This window comes from Crotalus tigris, unplaced genomic scaffold (assembly GCF_016545835.1).
Source record: "Crotalus tigris isolate CLP2741 ecotype Arizona unplaced genomic scaffold, ASM1654583v1 scf7180000019754.1282937, whole genome shotgun sequence".
Lineage (NCBI taxonomy): Eukaryota > Metazoa > Chordata > Lepidosauria > Squamata > Viperidae > Crotalus > Crotalus tigris.
Genome location: NW_024097694.1, coordinates 87187 through 114906, shown reverse-complemented (window position 1 = coordinate 114906; position 27720 = coordinate 87187). Strand labels below are relative to the sequence as shown.

Sequence of the window (27720 nt, the reverse complement as noted above, 5' to 3'; positions counted from 1 at the left end):
TGGTCATTAATTTTCCAGAGGAATATTGTTAAATTGTTGCCCTGGTGGCTCAGGTCTCCATGTTTGCTCTAGTGTATTTATCTTCAATTCGGCCTGGTCTTCTTCCGCAGGTTTCTTCTGGTTTAAGAAAAAAGCCATGTCCAATTTTATGGTTGTTGTTTGGTTGTCTAGGTTTTCAGTGTGCTGTACTTGTTGATCTTTAACACCCTCCATCTTGCTATTACTTTCTTCCGCTTCTGTTGCTTTTTGGATTGTAGGTTCTTTAGTTGCAATCAGGGTTTCATTTTGTAGGTTTAAGATGGTGCCTTTGTCTTTCAATCTAGACCAGTGGTTCTCAACCTGTGGGTCGGGACCCCATTTGAGGTCGAAAGACCATTTCACAGGGGTCGCCAAACAACGCAGTCCGCCATTTTTTTTTCTCCTTTTCCTTAGCTGTGCTACTCCCTTTTATTCTATTGGCTTTTGAAAGCCAATAGAATAGACTCTCTTGAATAGAGTCTAATTCTATTGGCTTTCAAAAGCCAATAGGAATTGTCCAGGCTGTCTCTGCCCTGCTGAGCCCGCCAAAAGTCCCCTTCTGCAAACGGTGCTGCACCAGTTGAGTAGTCCTTGACTTACGACCGGTTGGGGGTTGCGGCATTAAAAAGGTTGAGAACCACTGGTCTAGATTTACTTATCTCAGTAGCTTCAAAAATTTTTTCAAGTATAAGTTTGTAATTAGCCAAAATTTGTTGCTAGAACACTCCCAATTTGTGTTCTAGTGAGTGATGAGAATTCAAATGCAAATACTGATCAGTGTGTGTTGGTTTTTTGTAAACTTCAATATTAAGGCATCTGTCTTCCTTAATGTACACAGGAAAGCCAGACAGTTTTCCTTCACATCTTCCCATGTGAAGATGGTATCTGTCCACAGAGTTGATGTGTTTGGAGAAGGATTCCACTTCCTGTGTTTTAAAATTGACCTAAGTATTGTCCACATACCTGTCTCAGTGAGTTGGTGAAATTCCTAGGAATGAGTTTAGGGATTTGGTTTCTACCTCTTCCATGTAAAGATTTGCCACAATGGGGGATACAGGTGTACCCATAGCACAACCGTGTTTTTGTTTGTAGAAACCTTCATTATATTTAAAATAGGCAATGCTCAGACAGAGGCCCAACATGGCACATATGTGGTATGGGTTGAGATTAGTTCTGTTACCTAGTGTATTGTCTTGAAGCAGATGTTTCTTCACTGCTGTGACAGCTTCAGTTGTTGGAATGCAGGTGAAGAGTGAGGTCATAAAAAACCATAGTTTCATCTGGATCCAATTTTAGTTTCCAAATCTTGCTGACAAAGTCCTGTGAGTTGTTGATGTGATGGATGGTGTTGCCAACTAAAGGAGCTAATAAGATGGTTAGATATTTTGAAGTTTTGTAGGTGACAAAAGTTGATGCTGCTGACAATTGGTCTGAGTGGATTTCCCTCTTTGGATTTGGGGGAATTCATATATGCATGGAGTGGCTTCCCCAGGATAAAGGCGAAAGTATTGCGGCTTGTCAATGGCATTTGTCCTTAAGTAGTTTTTGCAAGAAGTTGATGACCATTTTCTTATAAAATATATGGACTCCCCAAAATCCACAAAGAGGGAAAACTTTCCTTTTCCATTTTTCCCTCCCACCATCCTGTCAAAACCTATGACTCCCCCTCCCACCACTAATCTCAACTATCAATAACTGTCCTTCCATCTCCCACAGCATCCAATACAACTGATGAAGCTTCCAGGATAGGAAGCGAAACGTCTTGTTTTTCCTCAAAAATCAGTCCAACTGCCTTTTCAAAATAAAACCCACTTTTGGTACAACTATGACCTGCATAACTGAGAATCTTCATAGGTATATTTGATGGCAGAAAAAGACCTAGTGATCCATCAAATCTGCCTTTTAAGTTTTTTTAATTTTTGTTGGATGATGGACATTTGTTTAAACTCAATTACTGATGATTGACACATCAGCTCCACTAGAAGTTGGTTCCAATCTTCCACTACTCTTTCTGTGAACTAATACTTTCTAATTGTGAGGACCCATCTCACTCTACATCTTAAGAAGACAGAACTCTTGGAATATCTCTTCCAACATGCATCTTTATTAAGATAAGATGATTGCAGGCGTTCTAGACAGGATCTAGGGCCCAAGCCCTACCATTCAAGGTTTTAAGTGTTCCCAAGCAGCCCCCACCCCACCGTCCTTCCAGCGACAATCCCAGGCATCATATTTCCACCCCCTTTTCCTCTCGACCGGCAGAAGGGAGACTTCAGAGAGGAGTAGATGAAAGCTGATGGGCCATATTGTTATGGTCAGTCCTCTTGGTGAGATCCACATTCAGTCCCTCTGAAGTTTTAATGAAGGGAAGTGAGAGCCATAAAACCCCTTTGCTCATCCCCCTCCCCCTTCGTAGTATGACAGAATCCAGAGAGGGCAGAAATGGGATTTTCCATAGTTGATAACTAGAAATGAAATATAATTGGATTCTGACATCCTGCCCCCTTAAAAATAAGAGAGATCCACCTGAAAAGAAAACAAAACAGGTATAAAAGTTAGTTTGGCTTGTTAGGATACTCTGTATGAAACTTCTTTAATAGCTTCGGGGCTCTGACGTGACGTTTATGGACCCACTCGTTTTGTGAAGCAGGGAGGTGTTTCCACGCTACTAGGTACTGAGTTGCTCCATGAAATCTCCTAGAATCTAGGATTTCCTTTATCTCAAAGTGCTGTTCACCCTCCACCATAATTGGAGGTGGTGGGGATTTTTGGCCATAAAGGTGACAGATGCTCTCTTTTCAGCAAACTGCAATGAAAAAATGGGTGTATTTGCCTGAGATTTTTGGGTAATTCTAATTCTACTGTTACTGGGTTTATGATTCTTTTAATTGGAAAAGGCCCTATATATTTTGGTCCAAGTTTTTTGCAAGGTTGTAGGGACTTTAGGTATCTTGTCGATAAGTACACCATTTCTTCTATAAAGAATGGTGTAGGCCACTGGTGGCAAACCTATGGCACGGGTGCCAGAGGCGGCACTCAGAGCCTTCTCTGTGGGCATGCGAGACGTCGCCCCAGTCCTAGGCCTTCAGCTGGTTTATAAAACCTTTTCACTTTAGGCCTCCACCGCCATGTGCAAAAAAAAAAAAAAAGGTTCAATCAGTCAATTTCAACTTCTCACAGAAAAAAAAAGATTTTGCAAAGATAGAATTGATTGATTGAACTTTTTAGTCCCACCCAGTTTGCCGTTACCACTGCAGCCACGCCCACCCAATGGGCCACACCTGCCCAGCACTCGACGATGCATAAGTGGGTTTTGGGTTGCAGTTTGAGCACTCAGTCTCTAAAGGTTTGCCATCACTCGTGTAGGCTCAATCCTTTTTTATCGGCTTGTGCTTTGTATTCCTGCCTAGCTTCATCTAGTGCTTTTTAAACTATTGGCCAGGTGTTTTGTAATTGTTCCATCCATTCTTTCAGTGATGGGATCGCCGGTTCGTTTGGGGTTAGTTCTGACATGGGGTTGAAACTTTGACCAGTAGCTATTTGAAAAGGAGTGTAACCTGTGCTGGAGTGGACTGCATTATTGTAGGCAACTTCTGCGAAAGGGAGTAGGTTCATCCAATCGGACCGCTGCCTCATTAGCCTGACGCTTTGGGCTCATGGAGTATAATCTGGGCTTCGGGAGTTTTGCCCCAGGCTTGAATTCAATGGCACAGTCTGTGGGTCGGTCGGGGGGGGGGGAGCTCATCCGCTCTCTCCTCACTGAAAACTTCAGCAAGGTCTCTGTATTCCTCTGGTATTTCCTCTCCCATGGATGCTTTTTCCGTTCTTAATTTTGGTAGCTCCCCTTCGGATTTTAAGTCCATAGGATCCCCTTTCAGGAAAGTGATTTCTGTCGTCCTCCAATTTACCCAGGGGTTCCATTTCTTCAACCATTCCATCCCTAGGATCATTGGGCATTCCATGCCTGGGGTCACCACAAACGTTATGTCCTCCTCATGTTTGCCCAGGGAGAGGTGTATTGGTAAAGTGGCTAGGGTAGCTGGCACCCCCCCTGCTGTGGACCCATCTAACTGGCCAAATGAGATTGCTTGTTCCAGTCTCCTCGACGGAATGCCCAGATTCCTCACTAGCGTCAGGCTAATGAGGCAGCGGATGCAGCCAGAGTCTATTAAGGCTTTCACCTTCACGGCTTCGTGCATGGGGGGAATTAATATAGTCACTTTGAGGATGGGTGCGATGCGTCCACTTACCAGAGGTTCGCCCTCTGAGCTATCGTCCGAGGCGTCCACTGGCCCTGCGGTGTAGGCTGGAGTTCCTTCCCCACGATGGACAGAGATAGGGGGTTCCACGGCCTCTATCACTCTCATGGCAGGATCTTTTGGCTTAGCTGGAGACTTTCCGGATCTGCTGGCCGGTGATCTGTCTGGGTTGTGCTGGGGGGCTTTAGAGCGGCATTCTACAGCTCGATGCCCTTCTCTTCCGCATTTGAAACACCCCATTTGCTTCTTGGCTGTAGCCAATGGTTTCACTGGTTTGTGTGTCAACTCAGGTTGGGAGCGGCTCCATTGTTTTCCTCGGCGGTGTCTCTTCAATATGTCGATCTCTGCTTCCTCTGCCAAGACGTACCATTCCTCAATTTGGTGTGGGTCCCCTCGGGGCAGGCAAGCATCATATAGGTCATAATTTAGTCCATCTTTGAAATGGGTTACTTCTGGCCAGTTCAGTTTGCTGGCAATGGCCCGGAATTCTTGTGTATATTCAGCCACCGGGCGTTTGCCTTGCCTCATCGTTTTTATTCTTTCGTGGGCTTTGCGATCAGCCAGGGGGTCCTCAAATCGCCTTCTCAGAGAGGACATGAAATGGTTGAAGTTGTTGAGCTCTGGGGCATTGGAGTCATGCAAGTTCACCACCCAATCTGCGGCCGGCCCGTCCAGGGCAGATTGCACCATCCGGATATGGGCTTTGTCGCTGGGGATGTCCCGCCCGTATTCCTCCATGTAGCTGAAGACTTGGGTTAGGAAAAACCCCAAGCGTGTTGGCTCACCCTTGAATCTCACGTCCAGCGGCAGGAGTCTTTGAATGGATCGGTGCCTCCGTTGTTGGTGGTAGTGTCTTCCATCCAGATCACTATCTGTGGGTCGGCGGGGAGTGGGAACTACTGGATCAGCAGATGTCCCCAGGGCTGCAGGTTCCATGTCCCCCTCGGTGTCTCTCCCTTTGTGGCTCCAGGAGCTGGGGCGGCCGTAGGGAGCTGAGAGTTCTCTTCATCAGGTCAATAGCTTTCTCTAGGATCCAGTCTGAGTACGGTGCCCAGCTTCCTCCCTCTTCACTTGCGTGCAGGGATTTCTCCATCTCCTGCTTCCATTCTGGTTTGGCCCCCCATCTCAGGGTCACCTTTCTTGATTTCTTTTCCCACTCGCCTTTCTTTCCAACGCCCGTTGACCACTGAGGTTTGGGGTCCCGTGTCTCCACCACCTCTTCTCCTGAGGAATCTGACCTCTCAGATCCCGACATTTGGCGAGGTTTTTTGTCAGGGCAGCAGCTCTCTTTCTAGGGAATTTTCTCCCTTCCTTGCTCCGTCGTTTGACATGGTAATTTTTGCAAAGTCCCCCGGCAAGGTTCTCCCTTCCAGGTGGACTCATTCTGCAAGTCCTGTCTAATGTAAGGACCTACCCCACTCTGTATCTTAAGAAGACAGAACTCTTGGAATATCTTTTCCAACAGGCATGTTTATTAAGAGAAGATGGCTGCAGGCGTTCTAGACAGGATCTGGGGCCCAAGCCCTACTATTCAAGGTTTTAAGTGTTCCCAAGCAGCCCCCCCCCCCGTCCTTCCAGCGACAATCCCAGGCGTCACATTTCCTCTTGACCGGCAGAAGGGAGACTTCAGAGAGGAGTAGATGAAAGCTGATGGGCCATATTGTTATGGTCAGTCCTCTGGGTGAGATCCACATTTAGTCCCTTTGAAGTTTTAATGAAGGAAGTGAGAGCCATAATACTCATCCCCCTTCCCCTTCGTCGTATGACAGAATCCAGAGAGGGCAGAAATGGGGTTTTCCATAGTTGATAACTAGAAATGAAATATAATTGGATTCTGACACTAATATTACTTTTGAACTTTCCTCTGTCAGTTTGAGGTTATGCTCCCATGTTCTTGATTTTTGCTTAATATTGAAAATGCTGCCTTCTAGAACCATAGTCACACCCTTAATATATTTATAAAGATTTTGATCATATTCTCCCCTTTTCCTTCACTTCATTCTTTAAGAATACATATTTGCAAGGCTCTTTTGTGGCACTCAATGATTTCATTGCAGCTTGTACCACCATTTATCTGCTATTGAATGTGCCGTCTTCTTTTCTTCCAGATTGGTAACTCTTTGTTTGATGAAGAAGGATCAAAAATAGTCAAAGATCTGATGGCCAAAGCCGAGAAGAATGGTGTCCGGATCACTTTGCCTGTTGACTTTATCACTGCAGATAAATTTGATGAGAGCGCTAACACTGGGGAAGCGACCTTGGCGTCTGGCATCCCTGCAGGCTGGATGGTGAGTGGAAGAAAGCGTTGCTAGGCTGCTTCCTTCTCTGCGCTTTCTGGAGGAGGGGCTGAACGGTCTCGTTTGTTCCCTTGCTCTTAGGGATTGGATTGTGGCCCCGAAAGCATTAAGCTCTTTGTCGAAGCTGTGGGCAGAGCCAAGCAAATCGTGTGGAATGGCCCAGTTGGTGTCTTTGAGTGGGAGAAGTTTGCCAAAGGAACCAAAGCCGTGATGGATAAAGTAGTGGAAGTTACCAGCAAGGGCTGCATCACCATTATCGGTACAAATCTTTCCATTGTTCTTCTGGGTGCCGGTTTTTGATTCTTACCTTTTTGATCCATTTGAATAATGTCTTTCTTTTCACGGAAGGAACAGAGGCCTTGCCTTACATTGGCAAATTCAGTGATATCTATACTAGCTGTCTCTGTTGCCCTTTAAGTATTTTGGATTGTACAATATATCCAATTGGCAAAGAATGATTGGAGTGCTACATGGACAGAACCCCTGGCTGGAAGTGGGTTGCTTTGACCCTTATTTTAAATGGTTTTATACGGCACATTTTGATACTAGCCCAGTTGTGTGCTCCCAAACAGTCCAAACTATTTTACAGGTGGAGGAGACACTGCTACCTGCTGTGCTAAATGGAATACTGAAGATAAAGTTAGCCACGTTAGTACCGGAGGTGGAGCCAGTCTGGAACTTCTAGAAGGTAATGGGTTTCTTTTTAAAAACAAAATTGATAAGTTAATAGCAAGTTTTTTGTCGCTTGCCTCAAGCACTGCTCCTGCCAAAGGCTTTTTTGTTGTTCAGTCACTAAGCCATGTTTGACCTTTTGTGACCCCATGGACCATAGCAGGACAGGCGCCTCTGTCTTCCACTCCCTCCTGGAGTTTGTCCAAAATTGTGTTCATTGCACCAATAACACTATCAAACCATCTCAAACTCTGCCATCCGCTTCTCCTTTTGCCTTCAATCTTTCCCAATGTCAGGGTCTTTTCCAATGAATCTTCCCTTCTCATTTGGTGGCCAAAATATTTGAGTTTCAGCTTTAGTATCTGTCCTTCCAAGAGACAGTCAAGGTTGATTTCCTTTAGGATTGACTGATTTGATCTCTTTGCAATCCAAGGGACTCTCAAGAGCCTTCTCCATCCCCACAATTATCACACTTTGAAAGCATACATTCTTTGGCGCTCAGCCACCTTTGTGGTCCAGTTCTTATAACCATACATTACTACTGGGAAAACCATAGCTTTAACTATATGGACCTTTGTCAGCCAGGTGATGTCTCTGCTTTTCAGTAGGATGTTAGTTTTGCCATTGCTTTCCTCCCAAGGAGCAAATGTCTTTTAATTTCATGGATACAGTCACCATATGCAGTGATCTTGGAGCCCAAGGAAATAAAATCTGTCACTGTTTCCATTTCTTCCCATTCTACAGTAATGTAAATAAGAAAGTACACCCTCTTTGAGTTCTGTGATTTTACATATCAGGACATAGTAAAAACCATCTGATCCTTAGCAGTTCTTAAAAGTAGATACATTCAACTTTAGATGAACAACACATGACATATTACACCATGTCATCATCTATTTTGTAAAATGGAAGCCAAAATGGAGAAGCCATGTATGAAAAACTAAGTACACCTTGATTCAGTAGCTTGTAGAACCATTTTTAGCAACAATAACTTGAAGTAATCATTTTTTGTATGACTTTATCAGTCTTTCACAAGGTTGTGGAGGAATTTTGCCCCCCCCCCCCTTTAAACATTATTTCAGTTCATTGAGGTTTGTGGGCAGTGGTTTATGCATAGCTCTATTGAGATCCTGCCACAACATTTCAATCAGGTTGAGGTCTGGTCTTTGACTGGGCCATTGCTACACCTTTTTCAGTCATTTTGCATGATGTACTCTGCATATATAAGTTAAATAAGCAGAGTGACAATATACAGCCTTGTTCTCCTTTTCCTATTTTGAACCAATCAGTTGTTCCATGTCTGGTTCAAACTGTTGCTTCTTGATCTGCATACAGGTTTCTCAGGGGACAGGTAAGGTAGTCTGATCCTCCCTGCAAACTTGCCGTAGTTTGTTGTGATCTATACAATCAAAGGCTTTAGCATAGAGCTAAATGGAGCAGAGAGAAGCAGATGTTTTGCTGGAACTCCCTTGGTTTTCTCCATAATCCAGCGAATGCTGGCCATTTGATCTCTATTCCTCTGAAACCCAGCTTGTACGTATTTCTGGTAGTTCCCGGTTCACATGTTGCTGAAGCCTAGCTGGCTGGACTTTGAGCATGACCTGTGAAATGAGCACAATTATTCGGTAGTTTGAACATTCTTTGGCATTGCCCTTCTTTGGGATTGGAACATAAACTGACCTTTTCCAATCCTGTGACCATTGTTGAGTTTTCCAAATTATCTGGCGTGCTGAATCCAGCACTTTAACAGCATCCTCTTTTAGGATTTTAAAAAGCTTAGTTGGAATACTGTCACCTCTGCTGGCTTTGCTGTTGGTAATACTTCCTAAGGCCCCTTTAATTTCAGACTCCAGGATGCCTGGCTCGAGGCTGGTGGTGACATCATCGCGGTTATTGGGAACATCAAGTTCGTTCTTGTATAGTTTTGTGGATTCTTGCCACCTCTTCTTGATCTCTTCTGCTTCTGTTGGGGGTCTTTACCATGCAAAGATGGGCGCCCATCTTTGCATGAAACGTTCCCTGAATGTCCCCAATTTTCTTGATGAGATCTCTTAGTTTTTCCCATTCTCTTGTTTCCTCTATTTCTTTGGATTGCTCATTTAAGAAGACATTTTTATCTCTCCTTGCTATTCTCTGGAAATGTGCATTCAGTTGGGCATATCTTTTCCCTTTCTCCCTTGCCTTTTGCTTTCCTCTTTCCCAAGCTATTTGTAAAGCCTCATCAATCTGCCACTTCGCTTCCTTGCATTTCTTTTTCTTTGGGATGGTTTTAGTTGCTGTCTCCTGTACAATGTTTCAAACCTCCGTCCATAGTTCTTCAGGCATTCTATCTCTCCTGGGGATCTCCCATCCTATTTCTGAGGATGCTTTAGTTACAAATCCGGGTCTCCTCGCATGGAGAGGGAGTGGGCCTCCCTCTGACCCACACGCTTGGCCCTCCCACACACACCATGAGCAACCTGGCCAAGGAGAGCAAGAACAGCAGCAGCAGCTTTGAGGAGGAGGTAAGCGCAGCAGGCCACCCCCTTGGGAAAGCCAGGGCTAGGCTGAGCTAAGGGGTCCCAGTGCCCTGGGAGCTTGAGGACCAGGCTGGGCGCTTGCCCTCCACTGCACAGGGCTCCAGGCAGCCTGTGCTGCCATCCGGGGTCCTCTACATGGCCTGAGAGGGACAGCGAGGCTTCTCTGGTGGACAAGCGTTTGGCACTCGCCCTGGTCTCGCCTTCCTCCACCAGAGACAGTGGATCCTCCCCGTTCCACCCAGACCACACAGGTACCCCCCTGACACAACGTTGAGTTGGTGACACCCACCCTGGCCACACTTACCCAGCCCCCCCAAGGTCAACCACAACCCTGATGTGGCCCTCAGTGAAATTGAATCTCGACACCCCTGTTCTAAGGGGTTCTTGCCCACCATGGCCATCTGAATTAAGTTCACCCATTCCCGTCCACTTTAGTTCACCGATGCCCAAGATGTCGATGTTCAGCCTTGCACCTTGATTCCTAGATCTTACATTCTAGATTCCTGTGCAATATTGTTCTTTACAGCATCAAACTTTCCTTTTGCCACCAGACACCTCCACAGTTCAGTGTCCTTTTGGCTTTGGCCCAGCCGCTCCCCTCTTTCTGGATCTGCTTGTAATCACCCTCTGCTCTTCCCCAGTAGCATATTGGGCACCTTCCGGCCTGAGGGGCTCATCTTTTGGCATCGCGTCTTTTAACCTTTTGATACTGTCGTTGGGGTTTTCTTGGCAAGGATACTGGAGTGGGTTGCCGTTTCCTTCTCCAGTGGACCACATTTTGAATTAGAATTGGAATAATAGAGTTGGAGTAGGCCATCTAGTCCAACACCACCACCCCCGCCCAAGCAGGAAACCTACACCGTTTCTGACAGATGGCAGTCCAGTCTTCTTAAAAGCCTCCAGTGATGAAACCCCCACAACATCTGGAGGCAAACTGTTCCATTGGTTGATTGTTATCACTGTCAGAAAAATTCTCCTTATTTCCAGGTTGAACCTCTCTTTGATCAGTTTCCATCCGTTATTCCCTGTGTGGCCTTCATGTGTTTTGGAAAATAAATTGACCCCCTTCTCTCTGTGACAGCCCCTCAAATATTGGAAGACTGCTATCATTCTCCTGGTCCTGCTCTTCGCTAGACTAGCCATGCCCAGTTCCTGTAACTGTTCTTCATATGTTTTAGCCGCCAGTTCCCTGATCATCTTTGTTGCTCTTCTCTGCAGTCTTTCTAGAGTCTCAACATCTTTTCTATAGTGTGGAGACCAAAACTGGTTGCAGTATTCTAGGTCTGGTCTTACTAAGGCTTTATAGAATGGTATTAGTACCTCATGTGATCTTGATTCAGTCCCTCTGTTGGTGCAATTTAGGATTGCATTGGCTTTTTTGGCTGCCGCAGCACACTGTTAGCTCATATTTAATTGATTGCCCACTAAGACTCCAAGTGCCCTCTCACAGTTGCTGCTGTTAAGCCAGGTTTCACCTAATCTGTACATTTAATTTTGTTTTTTTCTTGTCAAAGTGTAAGATTTTACTTTTCTCTACATTGAATTTCATTTTGTTAGATAGGGCCCAGTGTTCAAGTCTGTCAAGATCCATTTGGATTTTGAGCCTATCTAGGGTGTTGGCTATTCCTGCTAGCTTAGTATCATCTGCAAATTTGATGAGTTCCCCTTCAATTCCCTCATCTAAGTCATTTATGAAGATGTTAAAGAGTACTGGGCCTAGGACAGAACCTTGTGGTACCCCACTGCCTACTTCCCTCCATATAGACGTAGTACCATTAAGGATTATTCGTTGAGTACGGTTTGTCAGCCAATTAAAAATCCATCTGATAGTGATGCTTTCTTCCCCACTTTTTTTTTAGCTTTCCAAGAAGTAGGTTGTGGTCTACTTTGTCAAATGCCTTGCTGAAGTCTTAAGTATGTCCCCACCATTTCACTGGTCTACTAATTTAGTTACTTGGTCAAAGAATGAAATAAGATTGGTTTGGCATGATCTGTTTTTAACAAACCCATGTTGGCTTCTAGTTATAACTTTCTTTGTTTCTAGATGTTCGCAGATCTGGTTTTTTAATTATCTTTTCCAATATCTTCCCAGGTATTGATGTTAAGTTGATTGGTCTGTAGTTTCCTGGGTCTGTTTTTTTTCCCTTTCTTGAAAATGGGAACCACATCACCATTTTGTCAGAACTGTACTATCATCTAACCGTCTTGGGTGGCCCTGCATGGCTTAGCTTATAGCTTCTTTGAGCTGCGTAACCCCTTTCGCCATGACAAGGCCTTGATCCATAAAGGGGCTGAAAGCTACTAGTGCTCGTGTGGTCTAGATCAGACATGTCAAACACAAGGCCCGGAGGCCAGATGCGGCCCACAAAGTGGTTTCATGTGGCCCAGGAAGCCATCCTGGAAACAGTGAGGGAGCGGGCCTCACTGCCTTGGCCCTGGCCCAGGCCAGCCAGGAGCCAATGTACAATTTTGTGGTGGCCATCTTGGCGCTTGCCCCAGTGGAGCATGCCTTGATACTTGCCCCGGTCCCACCCCCTTCTGCCAGAAACCCTCAGATCTGTCCCACTCCTGCCCAGACCCCCAAGGCACCCTTGACGGGAATGATGTAGAACTGGCCACACCCACCCAGTAGGCTGCACCCACTCTGGCCACACCCACTAGGCCCCCCCAAGGGCAACCGCAATGCTGGTGCGGCCCTCAGTGAAATTGAGTTTGACACCCCTGGTCTAGATGGTTGATAGGAAGAACATATAGCTACAGCTTTGTGCAGAAAATATTAAACTATTGATTTTCTTATACGTACTTAATTTAGGCATATGTGCTTTGCCTAAACAAGATGATGAAACTGGTTTCTTAAAAGTATTCAGAACTTTTTTGTACAGTCACTGAGCCCATTAATACAGCCCAGTCTAAAATATGAGCCTGAATTACCGTTCACTATCACAGCCATGAAACTCTACCAGTTAGCTGTGTATCATCCCAAACTTACATTTTAAACTGAAAAATATTTATAACAAAAAGTATCCTTGTAGAATCTTAAGCACAAACAAATTTATTATGGAGCGGGTTTTTATTGGTGTACTGCATTTGCATCTGATGAATTGTATCCATGAAAATTTATTACAGAGTTAAATATTTGACTTTCAAGATGCTACAGGATTCCTAGTTTGTTGGCTGTCATCTTGGAGGGGAAAATTATAGTTGTATCTTTATGGGCTGCATTGTTCTGCAAATAATTTTATTTCTTCTAGTAATTAAGCTGTTTCCCAATAGATACACATTTTGTCTTTCTGTTGCCTTTACTTACTGTCTAAAAAATAAGCCAAACTAAAGTCTGCTGCCACTATTATTTCCAGAAATGCCATGCTGGACAGGCTCTTTGTCTCTGTTGCCTAGGAATCCACACCAAAAGAGAAAGAATGTGTACTTGCAGAGGAAGCCTATGAAAGTGAAATGTCCTCTTTAGTTTAGACTGTTAGCATTCAAAATGTAGATTTTCCTAAGTGGTTCTAAACGTCGATGGTGAAATTTCCTCAGGGAAATACTTGGTAAAGGTATACATTAGCTAAACTCCCTAAAATACATTATTAAAGAATATGAGAATTAGGTGTGACTGTTTAGAACAGATAATAAATAGATTTCTCTCCATTTTTGTCATTTTAAAGTACATTTGGTGCAGCATCTAATTTGCTCAATTTGGATTACATTTTTTTGATTAATATCTCCCTGGTGCCCTTGATGCTTCAGCGATAGGCTGTCTTTTCCCTCTTGAAAGCCACCTTCTCTGTTCATTGCTACACAGTGGACAAAGTCAAACCAGAAATAGATGACCATTGAAATGAATATATGGGCTGTCTCTTCATTGCTCCTTCTGCTCTACATGCACAAAAAGAACATATTTACTTCTTTGTGGGAAATAAAAATAGAAAGTCTTATTGTCCTGCTTTAAAGGTTTCGTGAGCATAACATCGGTCCATGGCAGGTGTTATCAGTTGGGATGGCTAATTCAAATTCTTGAGTTAATGTGTCTTCTAATCCTGGGTAATATAAAACTCATGAATGAAAATCTATCATTGAAGTTCACTACTAATTGTATTAGTTGTGCAAACATCCTTGAAATTTTCTGTAATGCCCCCCCCCCCCTTCAGGGTTCTAAACCCTTCAGCAAGAGAAAGTAGACCTCTGGGAGGTGAGGGGTTGAGGGAGGACCTTTGATTCTAATCTGAGATGATGCATTGAGCTGTGCTAAAACTAGTTACTCATGTTTGTGTCTTCAACTATGTGCAGGTAAAGTTCTTCCAGGTGTCGATGCTCTGAGCAGTGTGTAATGCATAGAACGTGGAATAAATAAACACCACTTTCCTGACTGTTCCTGTATGCCAGCATTTAAAGTAGATATTTCGCCACCTTCGTATCTGTTCAAGCAGGAGAATGCAAGGTGTAAACTGGAAGCAAGTGGAATCAAAGTATGATATTAGGTGTCTGTTCTGTAAAGATAACAGTTTACGTAACACCGATTTGTCTGTTGCTATCTCATTTGAAATACTGTATTGCTAAAACAGATTCTGTTATTTCTACAGTATACATATTTATATTTTACCCTTTTAAAAGAGGCAGAATCTCCTGATGTCAGATTTTCAAAATCACCCAGTGGTGCATTAGCTGCTTCACACAATCCACAGGCAAGCAAAGAACATACATTTCAGGATATTAATGTAAGCTTTTAAATAAATGTTTACGTGTGAGTAGAAATATTTCCTTTTGAGTGTATTTTTCCTAAATTTCGCCACATAGCACAAAGTTTATACAATTAGAACATCTCCCAGGAATTGTTTTAAGGACTAACCAAGGTAGTTTATCCTTAGCACGTCTAGGAAAAGCTTAGAGTTTGAATCATGGCCAATTACCGAGGAACTGTACCAATATTCAGATTATTCTCTTTGCTTTTCTCTGATGATTGCAGTTTAAAGCATTGACACTACAGTTTCAGATGTCGAGAAAGTACATATGTGTGTACAGAATTTTTAACTTCTCTTTTTTGGATGATAGGACAATCTTTATGGAAAGTATGTGCAGGGTAAACAAATTGTCTCCCAAGTCTGCTGGTGACTGCCACTATTATTTTAAAAATAGATGAACTACAGTTGGTTTATTTTCTGCACAGCAGATAAATTGTTTTTGTGAAATCTAAAATGTCCAGTCAGAAGCTTTTTAGCAATATCTGATTTTATTTACATAATAGGTAAAATTACTTCGGTAGTTCAGTCTTCCCACAAAAGTAAATTGGAGTGTTATAACAACCTTTGTTCAATGTGATGCCTTATTTGGAGGGTGAATAAAATTTTAACTATCTCTTTCAAAAATGTGGGAAGTAGAATTGCCCTTTTACCCTTGTTTAAATGAAATAATTAGTATAGAGCTTCAGTGACTGAAAATAGATTTACCGTTAAGTATACATTGCCCAAAATGAAATGATTTCATCTTTGGAGGAAATAGTTGGGCTGCTGAAACAATCTGGGATGTTGGCATAGGTTTGTGGGAGTACGAAAGGACTTGTAGAACTGAAACTTGTTAGTCAAAAGTGGCAAAATGCCCCGGGCGGCAGCCTCTCCCTTCCACCAGGCCTTTCCATCTGTTTTCATGGGCTGCCAAGTCTTCTCCCAGGGATTGGGATGTGCTTGAAATAAAAGCAAAACACCCAGAATTTTCAGTAGAGAGAAGGCCCGCGATTGCTGGAAAGAGTGGCTTCACTTATATTTAGCATTTTTACTACAATATTTTACAGCTGGCAAAAATTGTTCCTGTCTGCTTTTATTTGACACTGTCTTTGTGAAAGAATGGTATTAAAGCTGTCTCCGTAAACCTGTTTGCACTTTGGTTCAAACAAGTCCTCAAGTTAATAAAAAATAAGTGAGAATACAGCCAGATTTTTAAAAACCTAGACTGCCGCGGATAGCACTGCTAGAATACTGTTACAAAATACACAGGCGAGACTTCGTCCTAAAAACCCACGGAAGGAAAACGCCTTTGACGCCGCCTTAGAACGAGCGGCGGGAGGCAGGAAGGCCCTCCGGGGCTCAAGTTCGCCAAGCGCCCGGCTGGGTCCCTCCAGCTCCCCGCCTGGACTTGTAGCGCGCAGGGTGGGCAAAAGAAGCGCGTCGGGGACCCCAACGCTAACCCCGCAAGAGAAAAGCCGCCTTGGGGGAGGCCAGCGCGGAACAGCGGGAAACTTCATTTCCCGAAGGCCTTTGCGGCACATCTGGCCTTGCAAGGCGCGCTCGGAACCCTCATTGAAACGGGCGGGTTTCAATTAGGCGCTTCCCGTGGCGGGCGCCTCTTCCGGGGAAGCGGCGCTGGAGCCCGGAGGCGCGCGGTAAGGAGGGCGGGGCGGGCCCGGGGCTGGATACGTGGCTTGCCTCTGCGGAAGGCCGCGGAGTTGCGATCCAGCGCGCGGCTTTGCCCCGGGGGGGGGCGAGGGAGGTGCCGCAGAGGGTCGGCGCGCGTCCCTGGGGCGCCCTCCGGGGCCAGCGCTTCCCTCGGGCGGGGCGGGGGGAAGGGGGGCGCCTGGGGCTCTTCGGCGCGGAAAAGAAAAGGCGGAAAGCTGCAACCGGAGGCTGGGAAGAGCCCCCGCGCGCAAGCCCCGGGCTTTCTGCACCTGCCAGGTGAGGCGGGAAGGCGGAGCAGCTCAGCCGCTCCGGATGCCCCTTCCTTCTGGGCAGAGGCTGGAAGCTCGCCCGGGGCATCTGGAGAGGGTCATCCCGGGCCAGGAGGAGCCGCGGAGCCCTCCGCCCGCCAGGCCTGAGGGCGACCGACCGTCTCCGTTCTCCCTTTCCTGGCATGGGGAAGCCTCTCTCGGGCACTAAACGGGGAGCCTATTTCCTGCGCTTCATAATACAGCTCTCCCTGCCAGCAGTTTGGGTTCTTTTGCAGTTTGTTTACTCGTTTATTATCTCCCCTTTCTCCTTACGTGACACTTCGGGCAACTTATAGCCAGAAGAAATAGAAATTATAAAACCTAAGGGTAAAAACGATTCGATCCCTCCCAAGGCCGAATTAAAATCAGCAGTAGCAATGAACAACTTGGTGAATGCGAGGAGATTTAGCAAAATACTGGGAGAGTGCATAGAAAAATGCTGAAGTGATTCTTACACACAAGAAAGGGGCCCAAGATGATTTAAAGAGCTATTGCCCAATGAGCCTTCTTTCAGCCACCTACTAGGTTTTTACTAAGATAATAAGAAAAAGAATATTGAGAACATTAAAGGATGCACAGCCAAAGGAGCAAGGAGGGTTCAAGAAATGGCTAAAGCAGAATGGATCCCATGCAGTTTGTTCAGCAAATCATTGAAAGGCACAACGAGTACACCGTGCCCCTGTGACTATGAAAAGGCATTTGACTTAGTATTCCAGCAAGCAATAATTAATGCATTGCTCAGCCAAGGCATAGACGCTGCTTCTAGCAACTCCAAGGAGTCTCTTCTGATGTCTGTGAACCTAAATAATTGGACTGGTTTATAGTTCATAGGACAGCTGGTCCCTCAGATGGTTTTTGTAAACTCTCTCCTCTCTCTCTGCCCCCACCCCAATACCTAAAGTAGCTCAAAAGTAATCCCTTCCCTCTAGATATATGGGTTGAGATCCACAAAAGATATCACATCTGTGTACTACTAAAATTCTTTTTTCTGTAACTTTTAACCGAGTGAAATGGTACATCATAGAGCAAAATCTTTTAAATCAAAGTACCTCAAATGGGCTAACTTACCAAATTAGTTCAAAATCTAACACCCATAACTCTTGTGAATTTGAAATTTCCAAATTTTATAAAACATAAAAATTATCATAAAGCAATTCATGACATAATACAACATGTCACAAAACATTTCCTGTGCTGATACTAGCATGGGCTACTTTCAAGGCAGACGCATCTCTGACCATCTCCCTGAATTTTTAAGAACCTTTCTAGTGAAGGCAGCACCTTAAAAGCCATTGCTTTTGAGGAAGGAAATATCTCTGAACTGATCTCAGCAGATCACAGATTGTCTAGTTAAAAACAAAATCTTCGAACAATGATGTGCCATTTAGGTGTTTTGGGAACTACTCAGATGTTTGGTGCAATTCGTATGCTGCTACTAAGCTTCATGGCCTTGAAGACTGGAACCAGCTGGTTTCTCATACCTCTGGCTTCCCTCAAACCTGTCATCCCCCCTCCCTGTTTCTCCTCTGTACCCCAATACATGTTTAGTGCCCATTTCCTCTTCTGCCCCCCCCTCCAATACTTGACGGCAGGATGCCACAAAGGCACCAAGCCAAAGATGGCAGATCTGACAGGATCAAAGCAAATTGGCACCAGATAAGAGTTAATGGACTTCAAGGAGGGTTGGTCTCAGGTCTCTTCCAGGGATGTAGGCACTCCAGACTGATGATATGTTTGACCCAATCCTCGGCTTCAGCCTGGTCCTCTACATGCCCCTGTTCCATGCAGGACCCCACATTAAAGCATCACAGATTGGATCTAATGAAACTGTTGAACTATTTTTACTGATTTTCTACTGACATCTCTTTTCCTGTAACTTTGATCCATTATTTTCCATCTGGAAATTGAGGTTAGGTCCTGGCTATATCATTTTTCAAGAGGTTTATGAAGCAGGTTTTCATCTTCTCACTATCATGGTCTTCTTTGCTCTAGGCTAAAAAAAACCCAGTGCTTTCCTTCTCTTCAGAGCTCAGTTCCCGTTTCAGCCTTACTGCTCTTCTCTTCTGATGATAAGCTTGTCTGAATCCTTTAGTAGGGTTCATTGTAGTCTTCAAAGTGGTCGGCCAACTGTCCAGCCTAGACTGTAGGAAAGGAAAACTCAGGTCAAACCTAACCAATTCATTAGATTGTTTTACAGAGGTAGAATGTTAAAAGTGTGGAGGACTTGATGATCTCTTAGGTCTCTTCCAATGCTGTGACTCTATGAAAATGTCCCAGCTGGATTCAGTTAAAGACTCTTCAGCTCAATCATCTGGTCTCCAGCAGTGGCTAATTAGATGTTTCTAGGAAGTTCCTGAGCTTGGAATAGTGCAAGATTGGAAAATGTGGAGATATCAGGCCCATAAATCATCACGAATCAGACTCAACTGAACAAATATCGTCATCATCCTGAGCTTGGCACACAAAAAGAATTCTCACTTGTGGGTTGCTCACTGTTTCCTATCCTAAATGGATTCCATTTAGCCTTTGTGGCTAAAAGCTGTTCTTTGATCCGGTCATCTGTGCGTTTGTCTAACAGCCGCTTGAGCAGTTCAGGTGGGCTAATGTTTCTGGCATACCTGATTTTATAAGATTTTTTTGCCATGGTGGTTAAGTGAATCACTGCAGTTGTTACATAAATCATACAGTTGTTCAGCAAATTCGGCTTCCCCCATTGACTTTACTTGTTGGAAGCCAATTGGGAATGTCATAAATCGTGATCATACAATTCCAGGATTTGCATCTGTCGTAAATACATGCTGATTGCCAAGCACCATTTTGCCTGATTGCACCCAAATTTGTTAGGAGATTTTTGCAGCTCTGTATTTAAATGCTGCGTGTTTTGTAACTGAGACAGTAAATATGTATCACATACAGACTACGGATCATTAGGAACAAAGGAAGATAATTTAATGAAAGCATCCATTTGATGTGCCAGAAAACTAAGAAGCAGACATTCTGGCTTCTGACTGCAGTTTATAATTTGCTCAAGAGGTTTCTCTTCCTTAATGTGACATTGTTGAATTAGAGGCAGTACTGGGGAATTTGGGGGGGATTAAATGGATAGTTGCAAATTCAGCTATTGATTTATTTAGCTGTACAACTCTGGGTAATCGGGAGCAGCCCAAAGGCAACCATAGACAAAGGACACATCTAACGGGGGTTCAGCTACCATCCCAACCCAAACAAAATAGCCAGGCACTGCGGGAACAGCCAGAGCTCCCCTCGCGAGGTGGCCTCACTTTATGGAATGATCCTGTGGGCAAAGTGTTGGAGACAGCAGGTGCCTTGGAAGTGCCAAAGCACATGACGAATTTAAGATCTGGCAGTTGTTTTGCCGTAGTATATGTGGATGCCAGGGATCGTCTGGTCTGCCTGGGAGCACTTTTGAACCTAATCTGGTGGAGGCATCTGGACCTCTGAGAGAACGCTGTTTCAGAGGACAGGTGTTGCAAGAGAAGAGACAGCACGGTCTCTGAGTCCTCAAGGTGGCAGTGCTCAGTCAGAAGAGCCCATAATATACGCATTCCACCAGAGCTCACCGAATAGGTTGAAAAAATTGGAGCCAGGGATCCCCCAAGTAATGAGGCCCTATGCCATAAGAGACATATAGTCAGTAGCCAGCCCCATTTCCCTGCAAAGCTTTGAAGCAAGAATTCATTAGAGCAGCATTTCTCCACTAGAATAATGTTAAGACAACTGCAGCTCCCAGAATTCTCCAGCCAACATGCTTGAAGTCCACACATCTTAAAGTTGCCAAAGTTGAGAAACACTACAGGTACTGTAGTTCTCAACTGTGCTCAAGAGTTATGGTCATGTCATGCTGGTTGTTAAACAGATCACACTGTGACCGCCTCTGATTTTATGACTTTTATTGCTCATTAAATGAATACCAGTCATAAAGCGAACACTGCAGTTGTTTAATGAATCCATTGTCTGCAAAAGGCATACTTGTTGGAAGTAAAAACCGATTTCTGGCAAAAAAAATGTCATAAATGGTGGTTGCATGACCATGGGATGCTGCACACAGCTGTCAGCGCTTCTGGTTTCCAGGTGGCCATTTGAACATTGAATCCAGGTCATTAGTAGCCCTGGAGAGGTCTCTGATAACTTTTAATGGTTACTAAGCTAAGTGAACGGTCATAAATTGTGGACGGCCTGTATCGGAGGATTTCTTAGATTCTCTTGGATGAAACGGGGCGGGGTTTCTTAGCACTGCTAGTTCTTCAGAGTACAAACACATTCCCCGTTGCTTTATGCCTGACCTCATGCAGCAGTTTGCTTGCCTCCCATCCTTTCCATTTTCCCCCTGTACCGTTGGACTTTACTCGTCAGACTCAGAACCCACAGACATTTATGCTACATGGCATATGTTCATCTTTAAGGTGCTGCAGGAGTTGGTTGATTTGGCTGCAAAAAACAATAACATTTCCCCCTCTGGAAAATGCTGGAGAAGGTGAATCTGTGGGGCAGTGTACTGCTTTCCTTTGGGGTGCCTTTGTTCAGCTGCACCCGTTGGCTAGCCTCTTCCTAACCAGAGGTGTTTCTTTTCCAGCTGCATTCCTCTGGACAGTGGCATCAGAAACAAAAAGCCTTGGGGGCCTTCTGGATTGATGGTTTTCGAAGTCATCCTTCTGCTCTGTGTTCTTTTCTCTGGACTCAAAGTAATCTTTTGCTTCATTGTGTAACTTGAAAAGCTGGCTGAAACTGAGTGGTTTTTCAGAGTTCTTCCTGTGGCGTTTCCTGCATTCTGACATTGTAGCATGATCTATTCATGGAAAACTTGCAAACTTCCTTTATCTAGCTAGCCCTTGGAGTGTGCCATAGCTTGGGAAGGCTGGGGGAGGGGGGGGGGAATACTTAGCAAAAGAGGCCTGGGATGTCCTGCTTTCTTTCTTTGCTCTTTTCCTGCTTGGCTCAAGTCCTCAGACCAAGCTTTCCTGAGGGAAACCCTCAGCACGCTCTTATTTCCTTCCATTGAAAGGAAGAAAGTTTGTTGCCAAAGCTGCTTTCCGCCCCTTAACAATGGCTGAAACTGGCACTTTTTCTATGCTTTATGAAGCAACCTGGTGAAACATTTCTGATTCACTCCTTAGGATCAGCCAGTCACATAAGAAAGCATAAAAAGGAATAGTAGCCATTTTGTGCAGGGTGAAAATAAACGTATAACCAAGATTCGTGGAAATAAACACAATGAGAACTACTGCTTTACAAAACAGTTGCAAGTTTTTTGATTTTACACCGGCCAAGGGAACTGTGCATTTTGATAGTGTCAGACCTGCCCCTAAACAATCATTTAGGAAAGCAGACTCTCGACTCCAGTTGACTGAAGTGAAAAGAACTTTGACTGAAGATGTTGGTTGCAGGAAGGTGAGGCGGGAACTGAAGTTCCCAGTCACTGATACAATGAGCCAAACCCAACGTTCCCCGTCCCTCTCCCCAATCTCTAGTCTGTTGCCACCCAGTCCGGGATTGCTGAGATGTTGTGGGAAACCCTGCGTTCTTTAGGTTGCTGGAACTTCATACCCAGGACAAACGGCCTTGAAGATGCCCCATGTAACCGGTACAAACATCTGTGGTGTTCTTCATATGTTAGCTCCCCTCTCCATTTCCCACCATTAGATACACAGGTGTGAATTGCCCCAAATGCTTCCCCCATCTCTTCCCCTTTGATGGCAGGATGCCATCAAGGTGCCAGGCCGACGATGGAGATCCTGACATGTTGCCCCCCTTGACAGGGACGTTAAAACTACAAAAGAAGAGAGAGAACAAGGAAAAACAGGGTTAGATCATTTTGGTTTCTCAGGGTATTGACAAACTAAACACTTAAGGAGTTTGGTGGCTTTAACATGACTGAGGTCCACTCACTCTGTTTCAGAAGGGGGAAAGTCTTTCCATGCCACTAGGTACTGGGCCCTCCTGTGGATTTTGCGGGAATGTCGGGCTTCAAGTGCTGCTCCTCTTCGATCGTGAGGGGCTCACCTCATTTTTCAGCAGACTGCAGTGGAAGAGTGGATGGAGGCACCTGAGTGATTTGGGGAGTTTGAATTCTACTATAACTAGGTTAATCAGGCGTTTAATGGGAAAAGGTCCACATACTTGGGCTCCAGTTTTTTCAAGGGTTGCCTGGATTGCAAGTACTTAGCTTTGTGTGTTTTTTGCCTGCTTGCTTTACCATGGGTAATTCAGGCATTGAGGCAAAGTCTTGGCCTGTGGCCACTTTGAGTGGGGTGAAGCCTGTACTGCTATGGATGGAATTATTGTACGCTACTTCGGCAAATAGAAGGAGTTCCATCCAGTTGTCTTGCTGGTAGTTCACATAACATCTGAGGTACTGCCCTAAACCCCATTGGTCCATTGACACCCTCCATTAGTTTGGGGGTGATGACTGGAGCTTAGTCCCTGGAAGATCACCCAAAGTCCCAGAAATTCCTGCCAAAACTTCAAAATGAATTGTACTCCGTGATCAGAGATTGTTTGTTGCAGAGCCCCACGCAGTCTATAGATACGTTGAATGAAAAGGGATCTTTTGGCAGGGCACGAAATGTACTTGTTTGGAGAATAAATCCGTTATGACCCAGATCGCCCTATTTCCTGAGCTCTCAGGGAATTCCATAATAGTCCACTGAGATTTCTTTCCATGGACCTCTAGGCTCTGCTACTATTTGAAGAAGCTTTGGTGTTTTTCTTGCCGTTGTTTGGCTGAGGCACACATACCCTTCAATGTCCTTTTTCAGCAACGGCCACCAAAATTGTCGTTTGACTAAATGGAGTGTTTTTACGAACCCGAAATGTCCTGCAGTTTTAGAGTCATGGCTTTTTTCTAGAATTAACAGTCTCTGGCTTTTTGGGATGTATAGTTTAGCTCCTGTCCACACCAAACCTTCTTTCATGGTGCACTCATCCTTATGTTTCTGAAACCCTTCATCTCCCTCCAGGATTCCTTTTAAGGTGTCTTCAATGCCATGTTTTTGAGGCTTTCACTTTTGTTTGTGCCCTGGTGGTTACTGGTGCTGTGAGTTGGTGGAAAGGAATGACTGGCCTCAGAGCTATTATACTGAGCCATTCTAGATAGCATGTCAGCTAGGAAGTTTTTCCTTCTTGGGAAATATTTCAGAATGAAATTGAAGCGATTAAAGTATTGCGCCCATCGGACTTGTTTGGACAACAGCTTTTAGGGGTTTCTGAGGGCCTCTAGATTTTTGTGGTCCGTCCAAACCTCAAAAAGAGTTTTATCCCCCTCCAGGAAGTGTCTCCATGTAAGCAATGCCCATTGCATTCCATATGCCTTTTTCCCAAACAGCCCACCAACGCTTGGTATTGGTGAGTTTTTTGGATATGTAGGAACATGGTTGCGGGGCTCCCTCCTGGTTTCTTTGTAGGAGGACTACCCCCACGGCCACATCACTGGCATCGGTCTGGATGACAAAAAGAGTGTTTGGGTCTGGATGCTTTAGGACAGGCTTGGCCACAAACAAGCGTTTTAGTTTCTCAAATGCCGTTTGACATTCCATTGTCCATTGGAGCGACTAGCTGGGCTTGGGCACTCCCCCTTTTGTTTTTAACAAGTTCATAATGGGGGGAGGTTATTTGTGCGAATGAGGGGATATATTGCCGATAGAAGTTTGTGAATCCCCAAAAGCTCTGCAGTTGTTTTCTAGTGTGAGGTGCAGCCCAATCCAGTACCACACAGACTTTTTCTGGGTCCATTTCTGTCCCTTCGTAGGATATGCAGTAACCTAAGTAGTCAATTTTGCTTTGATGGAACTCTCATTTAGAAAGTTCAGCATATAGTTGGGCAGCACGGAGTTTCCTTAGTACTATCCTGACATGCTCTGCCATAATCCCAATATAGATTAAAATGTCATCTAAATATATCAGCATCCCTTTGTATAAATGTTAGTGCAGTACCTCATTTATCAGCTGCAGGGGCTTCTTGCGGGGGCTTCTTGCAGTCGAAATGGGAGGATTCTGAACTGAAAACACCCTAAGGGGCAGTTGAACGCGGTCTTCCACTTATCTCCCTCTTTGATCCTAACTCGGTAATATCTTTCTCGCAGGTCTAGCTTTATGAAGATTTTCCCCTTTGCCAGATGGGCCAGCATGTTTTTCATTAGGGGCAGGGGATAAACATTTTCCATGCAGACAGCATTTAACCCTCTATAGTCCACACATAGACAAAGGTCCCATCTTTCTTTTCTCGGAAGAGAACTGGGGCAGCTACTCAAGGTCGGGCAGGTTGGATGAACCCTCGTTCTAGATTTTTGTCAATGAAGGTCCGTAGCTTGACCAGTTCCCTAGGCGTCATTGAGTATAGCTTGGGTTTGGGTAATTTGGCCCCCAGCAGGATTTCTGTGGGACGGTCAGTGGGCCGGTAGGGTGGGAGTGCATCCAACACCTTTTCACTAAATACATCCTGCAGGTCTTGGTTGTCTTTGGGGATTCAAGGGTTGCCTCCTTTTGTTCCTGAGACGTAGTTCCCATCTCCTGTCTGGGATCTGGGGGCCCTGGACCCTCCTCTGACTTTTCCCATCTCACCTTGGCTCCTCCACTAAGTATTTCCAGGCCATACTCCACCATGTGGGTCCAGACCTGGGCCAGGAAGAATCCCAGTGGCTGGGGGGAGGATCTCTGTTAAACTTCACACCCGGGGGGGGAGTGTCTTGCGGCTCTCCTTCCCCATGGGGCTGGTCCTGCAAGTGCTCCCTGCCAGGCAGCCACACCTGGAACTAGGGTGGTGGCCATCACAGTGGAATGGACGTTCCGTTGCCAGCTGTGGTGGGGGGTGGGTGCACATTAGGTTGCCTATTTGAGCCAGGGTTTTGTGTGCTTTGAGGTTCTCGAAGGTCCCCCACATGAACTTTATGGCCTGTCTGCCCAGTCGCTTTCTTCACACTAATCACTTTCTTCCTCCAGTCCTTCCAGCTCCGCTTGATTTCTGTGTCAGCAGCTGCCCTGCCCCTATGGGTTAATGTCATCCCCTGGGTTTCTCTTCCCACTCTTTTCTTCTGACCCCTAGGGACCACCTGGGTTTCAGCGGGACATCGTCCTCCAGCCAATCCGAGAGATGCAGTCCTCCCAGAGGGGGGTCTCATAGATGCCTCTCCCCAGGCTTCACTTCTTCTTGATCGCTCCCTTGAGTTGACATTGTATGCAGGCCCCACAGTAGAGGTCATGTCCTCTCCGCGTTGACCAAAATTGTAGTTTCCGCCTAATGTCAGACCTACCCCAAGACAATCATTTCAGGAAAGCAGATTCCAGTTGATTAAAGTGAACAGAACTTTTTACTAAAGATGTTGGTTGCAGGAAGGTGAGGCGGGAACTGAAGTTCCTGCTCACCAATACAAAGAGCCAAACCCAACATTCCCCATCCCACCCTTCAATGTCTGGTCCGTTGCCACCCAATCCGGGATAACCGAGATGTGGGTTGTTTAGGCTGCTGGAATTTCACACCAGGGCAAGCGGCCTTGAAGATGCCCAGCGTAACCAGTAGGAACAGCTGTGGTCTTCTTCATATGTCAGCTCCCCCTCCCCATTTCCCACCATTAGGCACAATGGTGTGGATTGCACCATATGCCTCCCCCCTCCCTTCCCCTTTGATGGCAGGGCACCAGCAAGGCGCCAGGCCAACGATGGAGATCCTGACAGATAGGATAGGAAATGTTTCTGATTTGGGAAGCTGGAATGTCATAAATCAGAAATCATAGGGCTGAAAGGAACACTAAAGGTCAAGTAGCCCAACACCTCCCAGTGAGGAATCCCTGAATCATTCCACACCAATGTCTTTCCAATCTTCTTTGAAACCCTCTGGTGATGGGACCTCCACCACTCCAGGAGGTAGGCTGTTCCATGCTTTAAATGGCTCTTATAACCCGAAAATTCTTCCGTACGTGGAATATAGAGGTCTCTCTGCTGCTACATTTCTACGTACGGACATGAAATTTAACCCCTGCCCTGTGACAGCCTTTCAAGAGGCCATTTGCACACCTGAAGCCTCCCTGCTGTCTTTCTGTCCTAGGTCAAGGGACTGCTGGAAGATGATGGGTTTTTTCCCCTCCCCCTTTTCAGCTTACTGTCCACCCTGATGCAGAAAGGCTGGAAATTTGAAAATATGCAACTATTTTGAAAAATTATTTGATCTAAAATATGGTTAAGAAGATGTATTTGGGGTCCCCTGATTCTGTTTTATCCTTATCCTGGCCACTCCAGTTCATCTACCATGGTTATTGTGGAATATTTCACAAGTTTTAAAAAGTTTTAAAAATCACAGTTCAGCAGAGCTAATGAGCTCCAGTAACAGGCCCGTCCTCAGCCATTTTTGTTGCTTTAAATGTAGGCCTGCATGCATGTTCTTGGATCAAAATGTCCGGAAGGGATGATGTTTGCAAGAAGGAAACTCGTCCCTTTCTGGGGAAACGTTCTAATTGTGGCCTCTGCTTCTTCGGCTGGGAGGGCCTGGCCTCCGAGGGATCTCTCCGCTCTTTCCACCCTTTGCTTTGTTGCAGGGGGGCTGTGAGGAGGGGCTAGAAAGCGGGGCAGAGTTTCAGTTGCTCCCCATCCAGCTTGCCTTGCAAAGCCTTCTTCGACTCGGTGCAAAGAAACTGGCTCCTCAGGTGGGGAATAGGCCTGCTTTGGCTGTTGGGGGATGACAAGTCCTGAAGGCATCTCAGAGAGAGGGCGAATCTGGTTCCCAGTGAGGTAAGAGGCTGGGGACTCCTGCAGAGATTTGGGACAGGCGTCTTGAGGCTTCTCCCCGGCCTCCTCAGGCCTTCGGGCCAGCCCTTGTTTCCAGGCTCCGACGGAGAGGGCTGCCTCCCCCCTCCCCCCGCAGAGCGGGGCTTGGAGGGAAGGGGACGGGGGCTAAGCAGCTGAGCTTGGTCTGGTCCTGCCGCAGCTCCCAGCTGCCCGGCGCTTTGACCCGAGGCGCCCATCCGCACCACCTTTGGGCGTTTCAGCGGCCTTTTTGCAGGGGCCGTGGGGGGGGGGGTGTCGGGCGCAGCAAACCCGACGGGCCCGGGGACAACGGGGCAGCGGGCCGACGGAAGGGGCGCTTCGGTTTTTCCTCCGGTGCCCGCCCGCTCGCCGACCATGCCGGGCGCCGCCGTCCGTCGCCTGCGGGGGGCGCCCGGGGCCCGGGCCGGCGCTCTTCCCCGTCGGTGACAAAGGCCCCTTGTCTGGTGCCCCCCCCCTTTCTCAACGGGCGGGACTGGCAGGCGGGCCGG

At 45.7% G+C, this 27720-nt stretch overlaps 2 protein-coding genes across 3 annotated transcripts in view; both read left to right on the top strand.

Annotated features, from left to right (window-relative positions):
* LOC120317648 (phosphoglycerate kinase) overlaps positions 1 to 14519 on the top strand; it is a 30017-nt gene extending 15498 nt beyond the window's left edge. The window contains exons 8-11 of the mRNA XM_039364397.1: positions 6386 to 6565; positions 6656 to 6833; positions 7164 to 7262; positions 14053 to 14519. Coding sequence (XP_039220331.1) covers positions 6386 to 6565; positions 6656 to 6833; positions 7164 to 7262; positions 14053 to 14093 — 498 coding nt within the window. The 3' untranslated portion in view covers positions 14094 to 14519. The remainder of the gene's footprint in view (positions 1 to 6385; positions 6566 to 6655; positions 6834 to 7163; positions 7263 to 14052) is intronic.
* A 1489-nt stretch (positions 14520 to 16008) lies between these two features.
* AMOT (angiomotin) overlaps positions 16009 to 27720 on the top strand; it is a 71610-nt gene continuing 59898 nt past the window's right edge. The window contains exon 1 of one of the 2 annotated variants that reach the window (XM_039364394.1): positions 16009 to 16138. The gene's annotated coding sequence lies outside the window, so the exon portion shown is untranslated. Of the gene's footprint in view, positions 16139 to 26988; positions 27197 to 27720 lie in introns of those variants that run through there. The other variant, XM_039364395.1, reaches the window with a different exon arrangement.